This window comes from Sphaeramia orbicularis, chromosome 11 (genome assembly GCF_902148855.1).
Source record: "Sphaeramia orbicularis chromosome 11, fSphaOr1.1, whole genome shotgun sequence".
Taxonomy (NCBI): Eukaryota; Metazoa; Chordata; class Actinopteri; order Kurtiformes; family Apogonidae; genus Sphaeramia; species Sphaeramia orbicularis.
This window is the reverse complement of record NC_043967.1, coordinates 29,054,220-29,071,622: the sequence shown is the minus strand read 5'-3', so window position 1 is coordinate 29,071,622 and position 17,403 is coordinate 29,054,220. Positions and strand designations below refer to the sequence as shown.

Here is a 17,403-nt window from a genome sequence, read left to right as displayed (position 1 = left end):
TTTGCTGTGTGTATACGCCTGAATGTCCCATGAGCCTCTGCACTGTCATCAGGGGAGATCTGAGAGGGGGCGGGGCCAACTGGATAAGGAAGCGAGCCTGTGATTGGTGAAGCGGCAGGACAGAGGGGCACGAAGCCAGGGAGCTGAGCGAGTGATTGAATGGGACAGAGAGGGAGGGGACTGTGGTGGTAGTGGTGGCGGTGGTGCTGCTGGTGGTGGTGGTGATGGTGGGGGGGGTGGGGGGGTGGAAGACAAGTGACTGAGTGGGAAACGGAGAGAGAACAGAGATAGCAGCAGATGGACTGCAGCCTGCAACACACTCACAGAGGATAGACTGTGTTTGGGACGGTGTGTGTGCATGCGTAACAGAAGAGTTTGCAGGATAATGGAGGTAAATGAGTGAGTGTTGAAGCCTGTTTCATGTGCCCTGGAATGCTACTTTGGTGCAGTGAGCTGTAATCCTACTGGAGAAGAAAGGATACACACCAGTGGACAGAATATAGAGGAGTCAATACTTTTGCTTTTCATACTTGGGAGAGCAGGTGCATCCCCGGCAAAGTACAGTAACAAGCGTGTCATTGATGTAAGTAGTAGGAGTATCCTGATAAATGCTACGGACTTCCGGTTCAGGTGTTTTTTTCCTTTAAGAAGAGTAGTGCATCTTCATTGGAGGCAGAGTGGCCCCTGGGATTCTCTATGGTGAAGATGAGTCTGGACCCGGTTCAGGTGATGAGTGGGCAGGTCAAGGAGCTCAAAGTTGCACCGTCATCCAATGGAGACAGCAGGGGATCATGGGAAGAGAAGGAAGAGTTTAGCCAAGACCACCTGGGCCTTACCACCAAGCCAAAACCAGTAAGTCAGCCACATCATGATCTAAGACAGGGGTGTCAAACTCATTTTAGTTCAGGGGCCACATTCAGCCCAATTTGATCTCCAGTGGGCCGGACCAGTAAAATAATAACAGTGAAAAAAGTAAAATTATATTATGATCAGGTTTACATCTACAAAGTTTCCTTAAAAATCCGAATAACATGAACAATTTGAATTGTCTTAAGAAAAACAAGTGCAATTTTAACAATACTATGCCTTGGTTGATCAGTTTATCATTTACACATGTGCATTACAATCGCACAAAACATTTAGAAACAGGCAGAATGTTGGTAAAATTGCATTTAATTCTCTTAAGACATTTCTGTTTGTTCATATTTGTTCAGGTTATTCACATTTTTGTAAAAGTATAGTTTGGTAATGTAAACATTTTCATGTAATTTTACTTTTTTACACCAAAAAAACAAAGAGAAAATTTGGGGTTGTCATTATTTATAGGTTATTGTGATAATATTTTACTGCTCTAACCCACTTGAAATCTAATTGGATTGTATATGGAACCTGAATTAAAATGATTTTGACACCATTGATTGTTAATTTCTTCAGTCTAATTTTTGCATTTCATAAATTCATCCCACGGGCCAAATTGGACCCTTTGGCGGACCAGATTTGGCCCCCGGGCCGCATGTTTGACACCTGTGATCTAAGGTTTTTAACATAAATACAGGATGCAGTGACCACCTGCTGCATCACTATGGATAACATTCACGCCTTTCTAAGATCCCTCTGATGCTCCTCTCTGCATTAAACAGTATTGTAGTGACTCATATGTTTACATGACCCACGTGCAGCTCTAAGTGTAGCTCACAGGCAGTTATCGAGGACAGAGTACATGTTTGTCACTGTAGAAGGTTACCAAAACCACAGCAGTGTCGTGAAAACACAGAACATATCCAACTTTAAATACTATGTATCATGCAAGGTAAAGTTCTTAAACTGTGGTTTAGGTCCACAGCTTTCCTGAACTCCAGCTTCTAAAAGGTTAACATAAATCCAAGCTGGCAGTTCAAGAAGAACCAGGAACACTGTGCACGGTTTAGAGCTGTTTATAGAAGTGCAGGACATCAACATACTGTACAGGACACAGCAGCTTTTCCAGGGAAATGCGAGGCACGGTGCTCACGATTGTGACTTACTACATAACACATGGAGTATTTCAATAAGAGGGAACAAAAAAAGAAGAAACTGAGGAAATAGGAGACAAAGGGTGAAGTAAATTCTGCAGAGCAAAGTCAAGTGAAGGCAAAGGACCCAGCCCTAATAGTAGCTAAAAGCTGAGTAATCTCTGCTGCTGGGGGATTAGCGCGGATGCTGTCAGCTATTTTCAGAATATAAACATCCATGTGCGAGTGATACTGCTTAGCTATTGGTCCAAAGAATATATCAGTCTAATAGAAATTATACTCAGGACAGCACGGGTACATCTACTGTGTATTATTATTTGGCTGCACATGTTCTGGGATCACATGCAAAGTTGCAGCATTAAGGTAAATGTTCAACACACAGTCAGTAGGCACTTTTCCATTGGACATCTGCACAAAACTTTAGCGATATTTACTAAATGTCGATAAAACAGAAGTGCGTAACGTCGGTTTTTCCATTAAATCACAAATGCAATGATTTATTTATTGTCATGAGATGGCACGAGAAGTCATTCCATAAACATGGTGACAAACGTAAATATGGTGTTGATTTACAGATATATTCATTATTATTATATATTACCCCTCTATCTCGTACTAAATTAAACAATGATTGGGTTTCCTGGTGTGTCCCATATACTTTGACGTGATTCTTCTTTTTCTTCGCTTGTTTTAATGTATGTCAACATCCGTTCTTTTAATTCACCTGACTCTAGTTGCGAAAAAAGGTTTTTCCATGACAATTTTGCATGATGTACCATTTGCGCTACGGCCAAAAAACCACCTCTTGCCAGAACAACAACTTTTAATTGAAAAATTAGACTTTTGGCGAAATTGTCGTTTTTCCATTTGGTAAGTTTTTATGTGCAAGTTATATTTGTGCAGTTTGAGGGTCAATGGAAAAGCAACAAGTGATGCACCATGAGATTAGAGTTTTTACTGAAATGAATAAAAATGCATGGTTAGTCTAGCATTAAAATTTTCCTATATGTTGTAATAGTGTGTGATGACCTGAAAATGCAGACTGTTTTCACTACCATGTTGTTCTGGCCCAGAAAGGACAAACCAAAGCACTGGCTCCAGAGAGGGTTAGTTACACCGCTATGCTAACTTTGGCTTCTATTACCTCCTAACTTTACAGCTACCCACATAAACATGTGACCCAGGTTTACCTCGGTGACTGTAACCTTCCCCATCTACTGGGGGTCGGGTTCACTTAGGACCAGCCGGGTCACTGTCATTACTCCAAGGAACCAGCTCAGTCTGTTCTGCCTGCCGGTGGTGGTCAGATGGTTCAGTTTAAAAGAGTAGATACTGTCAGTGTTGATAAGACAGATTCCATGATATCAGTCTCTTTTGGATCCAAGTCCTTTAAATAAGTTGGCATCTGCCTCCTGCCTAAGGCCAAATTACACACTGAAATTACCAACCCCAGGTGAGCACAGTGGGTTTTTTGTCCTCGTTAAGGAACAAGAGCCCATAAAGAGCCAGAACTACTTTTATATCAGTTCCCAAATGAATTTTTCCTTTCTATTTATCAGTTTGTTAGTTGATTTATCACCATTATAAGATTATCCTCTGTATTTTGCATTTTTCACTGTAAATCATGTATTTTCCTATATTTAATTTCCTATATTTATTTTAAATGTTCATGAAAACTCAAAGTAAATTCAAAGGTTTTTGTCAAAACAGAGATAACTGAATAAAAAAGTAACTTTTTCAGTCAAATCTATCATTAACTGAACATCAGCTGAGTGTCTCCATCCACTGTCATTGATCCAACTCCATGAGTTTTACTGGTAAATCAGTGTTGTAGAAGATAACAGTGTTTCCATGTTCATTACGGAGCCTCTGAACGTCCAAATGGGTCATATCTGATGACCATAAAAAGATGACAAACTGCATTTTACACCAATTATTTACATGGATTGATAGGATTAGTGGATCGACACATATTTAACAGTTTAGATCAGTATCTGATGTTAGTGGTGAATGTTTGGGTCTTTATGAGTTAAATAATATGGCACCTGCCTCCAGCCAGGTGCCAAATTAAATGTTGAAACTATCCACCTCAGGTGAGCATGATGAGTTTTTTGTCCTCTTTAAGGAACAAAAGTTTCACAGTTTAATTAGAAAAAAAGAAGCTGTCCACTGCAAAGGACATTCATAAAAATTTAAAACATACAACACAAACAAACATATAATATCATGTTGTTTTAACTGAAGTTTATTTTTTAATGCAAAAAAAAAGCAGAAAGTTGCTCTTTCCTGAGTCTCAGGACATTCAAATGAAGTCAGAGCTGCCACCTCTAATGACACATCAGTATGACCCTATTTCCTGTACCCTAAGTCACACATCATTTTATTAACATAAACACAACATAACAAAACAAGGCCTTTCACACTGTAGTGACCACTGTAGGTTCTACTTCCATGGAAGGGGAGGTTGTAATATAATTTCCCTGTAGATGTCACTAAATCCTATGCACTGGTCCTGAATGCATACCAACCTAGAAACACAGAACTTTTGTTATGTTTACACCTAGGTTCCACACTCTGCTGGTGTTTTTATATCCTTTGGAAAATGCAGCTGATCCTGTTTCAGTATCAGTACCTATACATCCCTTTATGCATTATTGGATATTATATGCATATGACCCTTTCCAGAAGAAAACAGAGTCACAATTATTATAAGTTTATCCATTGGACATGACAGGTCAAGTGATGTGCTTCATGTATGTAAGAATGGACAGAGATTAACTCTAGAACTAGAGCTCCAATTTTTTTTAATTTTTATTTTTTTTCAAAAGTAAACTGAAATTGAATAAAATTTAATCTATGTTTAGAAGCCTGTACTGGGGGCAGTTCTGTTTGTGTTGCCATGGTAATGCTGCGTTACGAATGTCACAATGCAATAAGCTACTTGTAGCAGTCTACACATAGTATACATGCACGTAACCAGAAGAACATCAATAAAACCAATTTGTGGAAAACAGAACACAAGTCAAACAACGAGCACTTAAATGGGCAAATATTGAAAACATGCTAACAGTTTGAGACCAACTTTGCAGTGCTAAGCTAACACAGCAGATTCAAAAGTACTAAAAATCTCAGAATGAGCCAAAACAGGAGGTCTATTTGGTTACTCTGGTCGCTACTCTGTTGTTTTGTGTTACATTGAAATCATTCCAACTAGAAACAAGTGGCCCAGGGTTTAACAAGTTAAATGCACTTGATTATTAATCCATCTTAAAGTCCTGCCTCCTCAGGTATAAGTTTAAAACTAAGACTGGATCATGTTTTTAACAGGATTTTAAAGTTGTTGTGCAACACAGGATTCAGGATTCTGTTGGGTTTCTGTAAATTGGCTTAGAGTCTGGTTTTGACCAACTCTATATATAAGGTATCATGAGATAACTTTTTTGTTGTGATCTGGCACTATATAAATCAAATTTGATTGATTGAGTGATTTGATTGGTTTTCCCCTGTAAGTCGCTTTGGAAAAAAGCGTCTGCCAAATGCATAAACACGATTATAGTGAATTTAGTGGGAAAAAAATGGAGATTTAAACTAAATTTAAAACATAATCTGTCTTTAATCTACAATACGGTTAAAGTTTGGTGCAAAATAATTTAAACCATGAATATATCAGATTAAAACAGTATATACGACTATGTGGCCAAACATCCTACTAACAGCATTGTGACATTTGCAGACGACACAACAGTGATAGGACTAGTTATTGATAAAAATTATACAGTTAATAAGGGTGATGTTAGCAACTGGATGATATAGTGTTATAAAAACAATCTGTCCTTTAATTAAAAAAAACTAAGGAACTCATCACTGACCACAAGACAAGTAAATCTGCACACACACCTTTAATCTACAGTGCAGTTAAAGCTTGGTGCAAAATAATTTAAACCATGAATTTATCAGATTAAAACAGTATATATGACTATGTGGCCAAACATGCTACTAACAGCATTGTAACATTTGCAGATGACACAACAGTGATATGACTAGTTATTGATAAAAATTATACAGCTTATAAGGGGTGATGTTAGCAACCAGACTATATGGTGTTATAAAAACAATCTGTCCCTTAATGTGAAGAAAACTAAGGAACTTATCATCGACCACAAGAGAAGTAAATCTGCACACACACCTGTTCACGCAAATGTCACATAAAGCCACCCATGTGGAAACTGTCAACAGCTTTAAGGTCTGGGTCACTCATATTCACAACTCTTTTTCCAGGTCTCTGAACTTAAACTGTTTCAAAAAATCACACTAAAGTCTTTTTTTTAATAATAACTCCAACCATTGAACCTATTTTAACAGTGTGGTGTGGTTTGTTAATATAGCAAAAGTCACCACACACACAACTGACATCTGATTTTAGCCTTTTTAATCTGCATACTATTTCATTGTACTTACATTGTCATCTGTATTTATTGTTTTTTTATTAAATGTGAGTGCCAGGACACAAGTTACTTAATTGTATATGGTTCTGTGTACTTGTGCATATGACAAATAAACATGAATAAACTTCAAATTAAAAATGAGTGCCTGTGTTTACACTAAACTGCATCATCACCTGTCAGTCTCAGGGTCTGGTTCAAATGACTAATATCTGATTTCGGACCAAACTGTACATTCGCTGCTGCTGTAACCGGCAGCGTTATGAGTCAGGCTGAGTTACCATATCTGCCAACAGGCCTGAGCAGACTGCATCACCACTGGCCTTTTGCTTCTCTATAAATATCAGCCCCCTCCCCTTCCGCCTATCTCTGTTCACACTCTCCAGTATTGCTTATGTCTTGTTCTGTTGTTTTTTTAATCTGTCTGGAAATCTCTTGCATCCTAAACTCCAGTTCCCTCCCAACTTTAGGTATGTAATAACAGATGAGTCATGGATCCAGGTAATGTGCAGACCTCATTCCTGCTGACCTGGAAGTAAACTGAGAGGATTAACATATAGCAGAGTGGGTGGGTGGGGGTCATCTGATGTCTGTCATGACGCAAAATAATAAATAGGAGGTGATTAAGGTACATGTGGATTTCCGTGCAGAGAGGTCTTGTGATCAGTGTATTCCCCGTTCCCCATAGAGGGCAGGCAGTTAACACCACCAGTATCAGGTCACAGCACAGAACTAGAGTCTTCACTGGGATCAACTCCAGACTGTGTGATATGTTATTCATAGAGTAAACTGACTCTAATGGATAAGCTGCAGCAAAGGTCTCATACATTGGAAAGGCTGTCTCTGAACACTGCATTTTCCACTGGAGAGCCTGACCTCATTATGTAATACGTGTGTTTACAAATGTCTGTTTTGGGTTTTTTTTGTTGTTGTTGTTGTTGTTGTTGTTTTAAGTATTGCATTTATGTCATTAAAGGTGGGGTAGAAGATCCTGGAAAAACAGTTTGAGCAAGCTACATTTTGAAAATAGAAAATTCAAAAAGTCCAAACCCCTTTCTTCAGACTTCCCCTCGAAGCCACGCCTCCAGAGTACTGGACTGTACTCACAGAGGGGGGAGGGACAAATGACAGTTGAGTTTGATAGACATGTCACCAGTCAATCATTTCGATGGACCGGTTAACCCTTAGGGGTCCACGGGCAATGACCCGTGACTCAATCACATGACATTTTCAACATACCGTAGCAGCGGAAGTCGGTCACGTAGACCACTGGGGACAATCGCATTTGAAAGTGTGGACTTGAAACACTTTCCCACTTTTTATTTGATGTTGAGAGAGCAAATACAACCGGAGATATGACGGTTTGAACCAGGAACTGGAGAAAACGCCTGTGTAAAGATATGCTTTTATGTCAAATATTTGAGTATAGTTTTAATTTATTACAATTTTGATTTTATATACCAAATATTTGGAACCAATAGTCACTTTTAAAGTCTTTGAAAAGGTTCGTTAAGCATCTTTGTGTTATTTATGCAATAAAGTATATACATTTTTCATATCGGATTTTATATTTTTTGTGTGTTTTTTGGCCTTTTATGCTTATACAGTAGGTTAAAGTGAAAAAAATAAGAGGCAGATGAGATAGATGATGTTGTGCTGGAAAAAAAAAGATACCAAACATGGGTATAGTAAACATTTCTGTATATAGTATATAAAGGCAAATTCAAAAGTACTCAAAAACGGCCAAAATAGGCTTAGACCGCTAAGGGTTAATATGATTGGATGGGCTTTTTTCAGTCCTTTCCGTTCCACAGGTGACTAAATTTTTTCATTTTTGTGTTAGAGCATTTAATTAATTGGTTGCAATTGGGGTGTGAAGGGCATTTTAAACAATATAGTAAAAAATACTCCAGGAAAACATCACTTACCCTACCTTTAATGGACATTGAGAAATTCATTAAGTTGTGACCTCTGGAGTGGACTCTGGTAACCAGAAAAATAAACACTGACTGTTGTTCTGCTAAGGTGACAGGCAGGCGAGCCCGGAAGGTGGAGGGAGGCATTTTCTTCGTAAGTATGTCGTATTATCACGTGAGGTCAAAGGTTGGCTGTGACCATCACCTCTGCCCTTTAACTTTCCCTCCAATGGCTGTCAGTTTGCATGCACGGTCATGGACACACCCACTCTACTAACCCTAAACTGGATCATCATACTGTATGTACCATTGTTGTGGACTTTGGACATTATTTGTCAGTAGATGGTGCTGTTTTTTTGTACTTATTTTGTTTTTTCAGCATCTTGAGGGTCATGAAATATGGCCCATCTACAGCAGCCAGCCATACTAGGTGGCACTATTTTCCCTAGACATATATATGTAGATGCCCTTTACTGTGATATGTCAACATGTAAACACATACATAGAGACATTTACTTCATGTGTTTATTTGCTTGTGTTGACCAGTCCAGTATGGCAGACACTTTGTCATAAACCCCAGTGGCTGAAGTGGTGTTTATTATGTCTATGATATTTTCTGCCTCAAACCCACACAGACTGATTCTATGTATGAACTATGTATAATGTTATATGGTGTTCAAAATAAGTTTGAGAAGGGTTAAGGTCATTGTTTCTAATGATTCACATTCATGTTCAATATGTAAGATTTGAACCTGCACGTGTTAACCCTTTCATGCATAGTGGTCACTACAGTGGACAGTTCTTCTACAGCTGTTCTCTTGTATATTCATGGGTTTTGTTGTTTTAGTTCCATATAAGCCAACACAGTGGACACTCATGCACCATCCCATCCACTGCAATTTGTACTGTTACTGTAACTTTGCTGTTCTTGATAAACCTGTTCTGCAGTAACATGTGTTAGTGTAAATCAATTGTTAATTGTTATTAGACTGTTAGAAGTTTTTTTTTTTTTTTTTTTTTTTTACATATTATCTCCATGAAGTGAAAAATAATTGGTATTAGAATATAATAAAATGTGACAAAACATCTGATTAGCTGCATTAAAAATGTTTGTATTGTATAGTTTTCCATATCACATTCTGATATTAGTTTTAAATACATGTTTCTTTGCTTCAAAAATTTTATTCATGGTGTCTGGCTGAGTGGGCATTGTTGTAACTCCTTAAAAAAAGAAGAAAACAATTTGATCGCATTGTTTTTTTCATGCCTATAGAGGAATTAAAACACTCAGGAAAAGCATCTTGGCTAAGGTTCTCATAATTCATGCATGAAAGGGTTAATTACCAGTGCTGGGTGTGTTAGATGGGTGAAATACAGAGACAGGGTTTTCCCACAGGGATACTAAAACAAGTTCACTTTTCACCTTTAATCTTTCATACTGACCCTTAAACTTTAGTTTACTTATACACAGCCCAAGGTAGTTGTTTCTTCCACTGAACAGAACCACAACAAGAAAGTACATATTTTACTTACTACATTTATATTTACTTTCATTTATTTTCTTGAACACAAACTATGTAATGTTTTTGTTATATTTAAACTATGCTAAATGTTTCGAGGTTAACTCACTTTATTATCCTCATAGGGAAATTCATTTCCTGAATTTTATCCATCCTCATGTACACAGTGCCTAGGATTAGCGATTAGCATTAGCAATTAGCACATTAGGAGCTGTGATTGAAGGCATATGTAGACCAGGAGAATAAACCAAAATACACCAGTTTTTCATGGTGGGGGAAACTGAAAGAAAGACCCTGGTGAAAACTAATGAAATGATGAAAACTAGAATTGGAAAAACATTTTTGTTGACTGAAATGGATAAATCCTATAATTAAAAGAAAAAACAATAGCTAACTGAAACTGTGTTGTGCGCTTACAAAACTAAATAGAACGTATAAAATTATGGATAAAGTTCCCTTAATTTTCATATTTGTCAGTGTCAGATTGATATGAGCTCGATTTATTTCGCTCAAGCAATTTTAGCTGGCGGCACCATACGCCACTTCGCAGTCTGTCACTTCTCATCACTTGTGGTTTAGGGTCGTCTTCTGGTCCCCACTCTACCTGGAAACATGGAGACTAAAGTAGGGAGAAAGCAGCAGAGTCCTGTATGGGATTTCTTAGAATACAACATAAAACGATAAAAGATATGAAAAAAACTAAGCTAAAACCAAGCATTTAGAAAAAAACTAAAACTAATAAAAACTAGCAAACCAGCTCTAAAAACTGACTAAAACTTACTGAATTAAAGAAAAAAAAGTCAAAATTAAACTAAATTATAATGAAAAATCCCAAACTATTATAACCTTGGGTGGAGGACACGTGTGTTCGGTTGTATGACGCAGTTGTATTTATGTTCTAGAACATAACTGCTGTGTAACAAATAAAATGAGAACTTTATCAACTCTGCAAGGATTACTTATTGCCTACAATCTACAATGTATACAACAATATCTAAAGATTCAAAAATAAAATATTGCACACTATACATATATGAATATCATCATTGCAATGAAAGATTAAGACATTTTGATGTCCCTCCAACAGCAGATAGTGGACTTTCAGAGCTAAAAGACAAGAGAATTGATCCCCAGTGGCATTCAGTCCTGAACCTAACAGGTCAGTGAGTCTTCTGCTGCATGTTCTCTGGAGTTCTTCAAGGGAAGCATGCACGGGCTGAGATGACTTATAATGATTCAGTCTCTTACAGTCTCTGCTCCCTGAACAGAATGGACGCTTATGGCATTAGATCATCATGAGTCATGAGTTAGCATAGAAACTGTACATTTGAAGGGTCTGTGTGGAATTTTCCTCAGATTACCTTTGGAATAAACTTCCTGTTTAGCCAGCCGTTTTTGATATTAGTAATTACAGTATTTTCCACTGCTTGTCTCTGTGAAACTTATTGCACAGTTGCGGAAAAAATTCTTCGACCATCAAAAGTCATCAAAAACAATGGTTATGCAATCGAGTCCTAACTCCTGTGTGTATCATGTGACTAAAACAGACAGAAAAGAAAACATGGAGTGACTAAAAGCACTGTTTTTGTCAGTACAATGCCATAGATATTGATTTAAGAACTGAAGTGATTTTGGTTATTATCAAGAAAACATGGAAAATGGATAGATATCAGCTCTGAAATTAAACTTTTATGACCTATTTTTGTTGTTATCATTATATTTGTCCAAACAAATGTACCTTTAGTTGTACCAGGCATTAAAATGAACAAGAAATTGAAGAAAATGAGGATGGTCCAATAATTTTTTTCGCGACTGTATAATAAGCAAATGATGGTAACATATATTGTCTATAAAGATGGCATGGCATGTTAAAATGAAGCCAAACATCACACAGTCACTCATTTTTATATCATTCAATAAACAAGCCTATCAGAAACATGCTGACTTCAGCAAAAATTGGCCTCATGAAATATAAGTACACATGAAAATTAGTTGTAGTAAAATAAAATAAAATTTCTGTATTAATTTCAGTAATTAAATCCAAAGTGTGTATATCACAAAACGTTAATTTAACACTATTTGGAGAGTTATTAACATTAATACAGAATATGATTTCATTCTTTTTTTTTTCAGTGTTTTTATTACACATTAAATCATCCACAAAAGTATGATGCAGTCATCACTTTTTTTTTATACCCAAACCCATGAACACTTCCACCCTGTTGCACCATAAAAATCATTTAAACAAATAAATAAGAGACTCAGATATTAGTTACAGACTAGTATGATTCCATTTTTTATTTAACTCTCAACATTAAGCAGTGTTAGTTGTTCTCAACACTGGTGTGCAGTGTTGCACAAGAAACTCCCACATCATTTTTTTTAATGATAAATCCATAGATGTTTTATTGTGGTTTAATGCTCAAAATGGCTCCTTAGATAGTAAAGGATGCTTACCCCTGATCTAAAATATTACATACAATGACCTTATTCCTTATTTTCTACTGCCTACAACACTGTCTTTTATACATAAAGTCTTGATGATCATTCTGTGTGGGTTTAAGCAGAACAGAAAACAGCACCATCTACTGTGAGCAGGTCAAACCATATTCCCACTCATTTTTTATTTGTACTGTCCTGAATTTCTTTGGCTGGATTGAACTGATGAACCACTACTTTCTGGAAATCGATGTACAAGAGGGAAAAAGTATACATTCATCTGCATTATTTCCACCTTGTCCTTTTCCTACTCTTTTGAATGTCACGTGTTTGGTTTTGTCATGCGACGGTGGACTGTGTATGTGGTCCAAACATTACATTGTGCAACGTGTGTAAAGCATGAAACATGTCTTCCTGTATTTAAAATATTACATATGATTGTTCTTTTGAAATGACAAAACATGTTGGTGCACAATACATATGAAATTGTGCATTAGAAAAGAACATATCAGATGTTATGTATGTGTGTATGAACCTGTGTGTAAAATCCACTCTAATAGTGGAGTAGGGAACTTAGAGGAGTGAAAAAAAGTCCATGTTGGATTACGTTTCAATTGTTCTGTTTTGCCCTTTAATCTTGCTCACAATTAATCCCCGACGAGGTGATGTGTGCGTTTCTGTGTGTGTTATTGGATAAGTAGGTGCCATGTCAGTGTGCAGTGATGTTGTTTTGGAACTGTGCTAAATAGAGGAACAGTGGCTCAGTTTTCCTGCCAGCATTTGGCCTATTTACCAACACAGAGCTGTTAGGGTTGGACTCAAACATGCATATGTATTTTAATACACACATTCCTCCCCTTATTGCAGACAAACATAATGGATATAAACACATATAGTATTGACTCACTTTCATGCATTATTTACGAAGGTGAAGGTGTTGGTCTTTTTTTCAACTTATGGTCTGCATTTCAATATTTTAAAAATTAATTATCTGTATTTTTCATATGTATGTAAAATATTCATGACTTGGGCTTCTCTTGGAAAATAACAAGCCAAGTGCTACACAGCCTGGTCCAAAAAAAAAAAAAAACCCCAAAAAAACTTCCAAACTACACAGATGGTTAAGGATAATTACTGCAGTGATTAATATGTTTGTGTTTAAACAAGTTCTTGAACCCTAACTTCTATGTCTAGACAATGACAGCACTCATTTGGTTCATGTGGTTTGTGAAAGAGTGGTTCAGGGAGCATGAGATATCATTTTCACACATGGACTAGCCACCACAGGGTCCAGACCTGTACGGCACTGAGAATCTGTGGGGTGTGCTGGAGAAGACTTTGTCACTATTGTCAATACAAGAAAAAAATAAATGCAACTCAAGACGTAAATACACGCTGTTAAATCGATTGTGACATTTACTAAAGCATTGTGTGGCATTAACAATGTCATGGTGAATGTGTCCTGTAATCAAAACTAAAAGTATTCCAAGGAAGTCTTGCATGTGGGTCTTTTTTTTTTTTGGCTAGGCTGTGTAGAATTTCAGTGAAAAGAATGTTAATGGTAACTAAGCCTGATAGACTGCATGAAAGGAGGTAGTCACTGTAAAAATCAGGGTTCCCGCAAGGTCTTAAAAAGTCTTTAAAGTCTTGAATTTACAAATCTGTATTTAATACCTTGAAAAAGTGTTTAAAGGGTATTAAATTTGATATGGTAGGTCTTAAGTTATGTTGCCATAAACTTGTTCACTGTATTGTGTTTAAATGTGTCTGTGAAATGTCTAAGATGCAAAGAAATTAACATTAGTCGACTCAGTTCCAACCGTACAAACCTGAGAATTTATACTAAAATTAGGAACCAGTTATTTCTGACTTTGCAATAATTGGTTCCTAAGAAGAGAAATGACTCACATAATGATGGGAATCAAGGCGATGGAGTGAATAAATACATAAATACATTTTCCTAAATTCTAGGAGTTACGAATTTTTGCTAGTATGGCTGTGAAATAGGCATTAAATTCTGTTCTAAGTAGTCTTAAAAAGGTCTTGTAGAGGAAGTTACATGTATTCTATATATATTTGCATGCATTCTATTTGTCACACAGGCTTTTACATCTATTCCCTGTGTCTTCGCACAGACCACATAAGAGTGGATGATTTTCTTTGTACTTTATGGCACCTGTAAATTCTTAACCTTTTATGACCTTTCTTATCTGTTGTGTTTAAGCCACAGACCAGTGTGACACTTGGGGGGGAATAAAATTGAGATCTCACAGACTCTCAGAGAGGCCTTATCTCTGAGTTCTGGGTCTCTCTGGCTCTGGTATAAGACACAGAAACTCAGATGATTCTTGGGACTCTCAGACAGACAGCCTCAGCCTCTTTCTGATCTGTACCCCACTATTGGAGCTCCAATAAACTTTCTTCCTTGAAGACACTGATCGCTTGAACAGCCCCTTCTTTATTTTAGATGAATTAGTAGAGTATTATTTTTTCCATAACAGTCTTAAATTTAACTTGTAGAAGCCTGTAGGAACCCTGAAAGATACCAACAGGTTTGAGGACTTTGAAGTCTTGGGTTTGTTTTATACTTGTTGCAATCGAGTTGTTTTTTTTTGTTTGTTTGTTTGTTTGTTTTAAGCCAGAAGTGACTATATTTGGACACTTCTGGAAAAATGTCATGTATCAGTGATCTGCAACAACATACGACAGTGGTATCAACCAGTAGCTAGTCTGAAAATAAATAGTTGTAGCACTTGTATGTAATTTTTATGAACATTTATTTTTAGGAGCAATTCATAAATATTTGGGTGGCGTGGTGCTTTAGTGGATCGCACTAACACCTCACAGCAAATTCTGGGTTTGATTCTCAGATGGACCAGAGCACTTCTGTGTCGAGTTTACCCGTTCTCTAAACAGGTACATGTTTAACTCTCCCGTCAGTTGCCCCGACAATGGTACCGATGAAGATCTGGACTTCATCCCCAAACACCTTCGACTGTTCCTAATGCATGTGTGCTAATGCTAACGCTAATATGTATGCTAAGTACTGTGTGTTAATTAGGATATGTAAAATGCAGAGACCATGGGGATGATAAAGTGAGCTGACCTTTAACCTTTATTTATGCAAAGTTACATGCACTTACGCGGCCATGCCAACCAAAACTTCATGAGCACAACATTGTCCCCCCTCCACCTCCTCCCTCTCAGGAATCATCAAGTTTCTAATACTAATACCAGATACCCTGTTTGGAATGCTCCCCTCCTCCAGCACATAAACACACATGAGGGCGGGGCCTAATGCAGGTCATCTGAGTGCAGCGGTCTAAAATCATCACACTGTTGGCAGGACATTACAAATCCCTGCACAGTAGACGACTTAGAGGGGCAGGTTATTCAACTTTGGTGCATTTCTCAAAGTATGTACAATTTCATGAGTAAAAAAATTAGACTCCATTGTTTCTGTTGCCATGAGTGGAGTGTCGTACATGCATGATCACGTGGCTGAACCCACACACACTACTAATGTCCACTGATATGTTGTGGAAATGTTGTCTTATGGAATGTTTCTGCATGTTCACGTAACCCAGCATCCAGTCCAATGTTGACTTTTTACTGTTCCTTTAACTGCGTCCAATAAAGTTTTAATAATATTGCCCCTCAGGTCTCCTTCAGTAAAAAGGGAAAAGTTAAAAATATTCTCAGCAGGGTTTAGTTTCAGGTTCAGTGTCATGTAAACGGCAGGTAAAAATAGCTTTATTCATGTCCTCCTTGTGTTTTCCAGTCATCCTCTCAGCTCTCATTTCCTGTGTGTGTTACGTCATACTCTCTGTTTCTGCAGCCTAAACCAGAGAACGCTGTGACCATCGCTGTTTCTTCTCGGGTTTTGTTTCGCACTGAAACGGAGCAGAAGGTGTTTGAGCAGAAAGGAGTAGAGGAGTACCTGAGATACCAAATTGAACATGAGAACGAACCCTTCGCCCCTGGACCTGCTTTCCCCTTTGTTAAGGTCAACGGCAGCACATACATACATACAGACCTGATCAAAATCTTAAGACCAGTTGAAAAATAGCTAGAATTTACCTTTTGCACATTTGGATCTTAATGAGGTTTTAAGTAGAGCTACAATATACAAAAGCAAGAAGGGGGAGTGAGACAAAAAGCACTTTGAAAAAGTAATTTATTGAAAACAACAAGTAAACTGAAATAGGCTGTTACATACATACTACATACATATGCACATACTCACACACATCCACAGATAGATAGATAGATAGATAGATAGACAGACAGACAGACAGACAGACAGACAGACAGACAGATAGATAGCTTGATTACATACATACATACATATGTACACACATGCACACACACACACATACAGTACATACACACAGATACATACATACATACATACACATGCATACACATACATACATACACACACATACATACATACACAAATACACACGTACATACAAGCATACACACATATACACGCATACACACATACATACATGCATGCATACATACACACATACATACAAGCATACACACATATATACACACATACACATACATACATACATACACACACACACACACTCACATACATACATACATACACACATACATACATATACACACACACACACACACACACACACACACACACACACACACACACACACACACACACACACACACACACAGAATCCATTACTAAAACAGATGTGTTTACTGCATCCTAACAGGCCCTGGAGGCGGTGAATACGCGTCTGCGGGAACTGTATCCACAAAGTGAAGAACTGTTTGACATTGTTTTGGTCACATACAACCATGCACACGTTGGGATTCGACTCATTAACACCATCAACCATCACAGTAAGTCTACCAGAAATTAGACCAGATGCTTCATTTGCATTGTTCCAATATGTAGCAGTGAACACACCATTTTTGTGTATAAAAAATATAACCTTTGTAGAATGATGCAGGTGGATTTGCAGAATGATCACATTATTCTAATAAAGACAATGCTACAGTTTAATATAGCAATACCCAATACAATCGCCTAACT

At 37.4% G+C, this 17,403-nt stretch overlaps 1 protein-coding gene across 2 annotated transcripts in view; it reads left to right on the top strand.

The window, feature by feature from the left end:
- Positions 1-260: 260 nt before the first annotated feature.
- The window catches only part of nt5c1aa (5'-nucleotidase, cytosolic IAa), a 40,173-nt gene continuing 23,030 nt past the window's right edge, over positions 261-17,403 (top strand). The window contains exons 1-4 of one of the 2 annotated variants that reach the window (XM_030146799.1): positions 261-852; positions 8,480-8,524; positions 16,168-16,335; positions 17,081-17,210. In XM_030146799.1, the coding sequence (XP_030002659.1) occupies positions 697-852; positions 8,480-8,524; positions 16,168-16,335; positions 17,081-17,210 (499 nt within the window). In that variant the 5' untranslated portion in view covers positions 261-696. The remainder of the gene's footprint in view (positions 853-8,479; positions 8,525-16,167; positions 16,336-17,080; positions 17,211-17,403) is intronic. The other variant, XM_030146800.1, reaches the window with a different exon arrangement.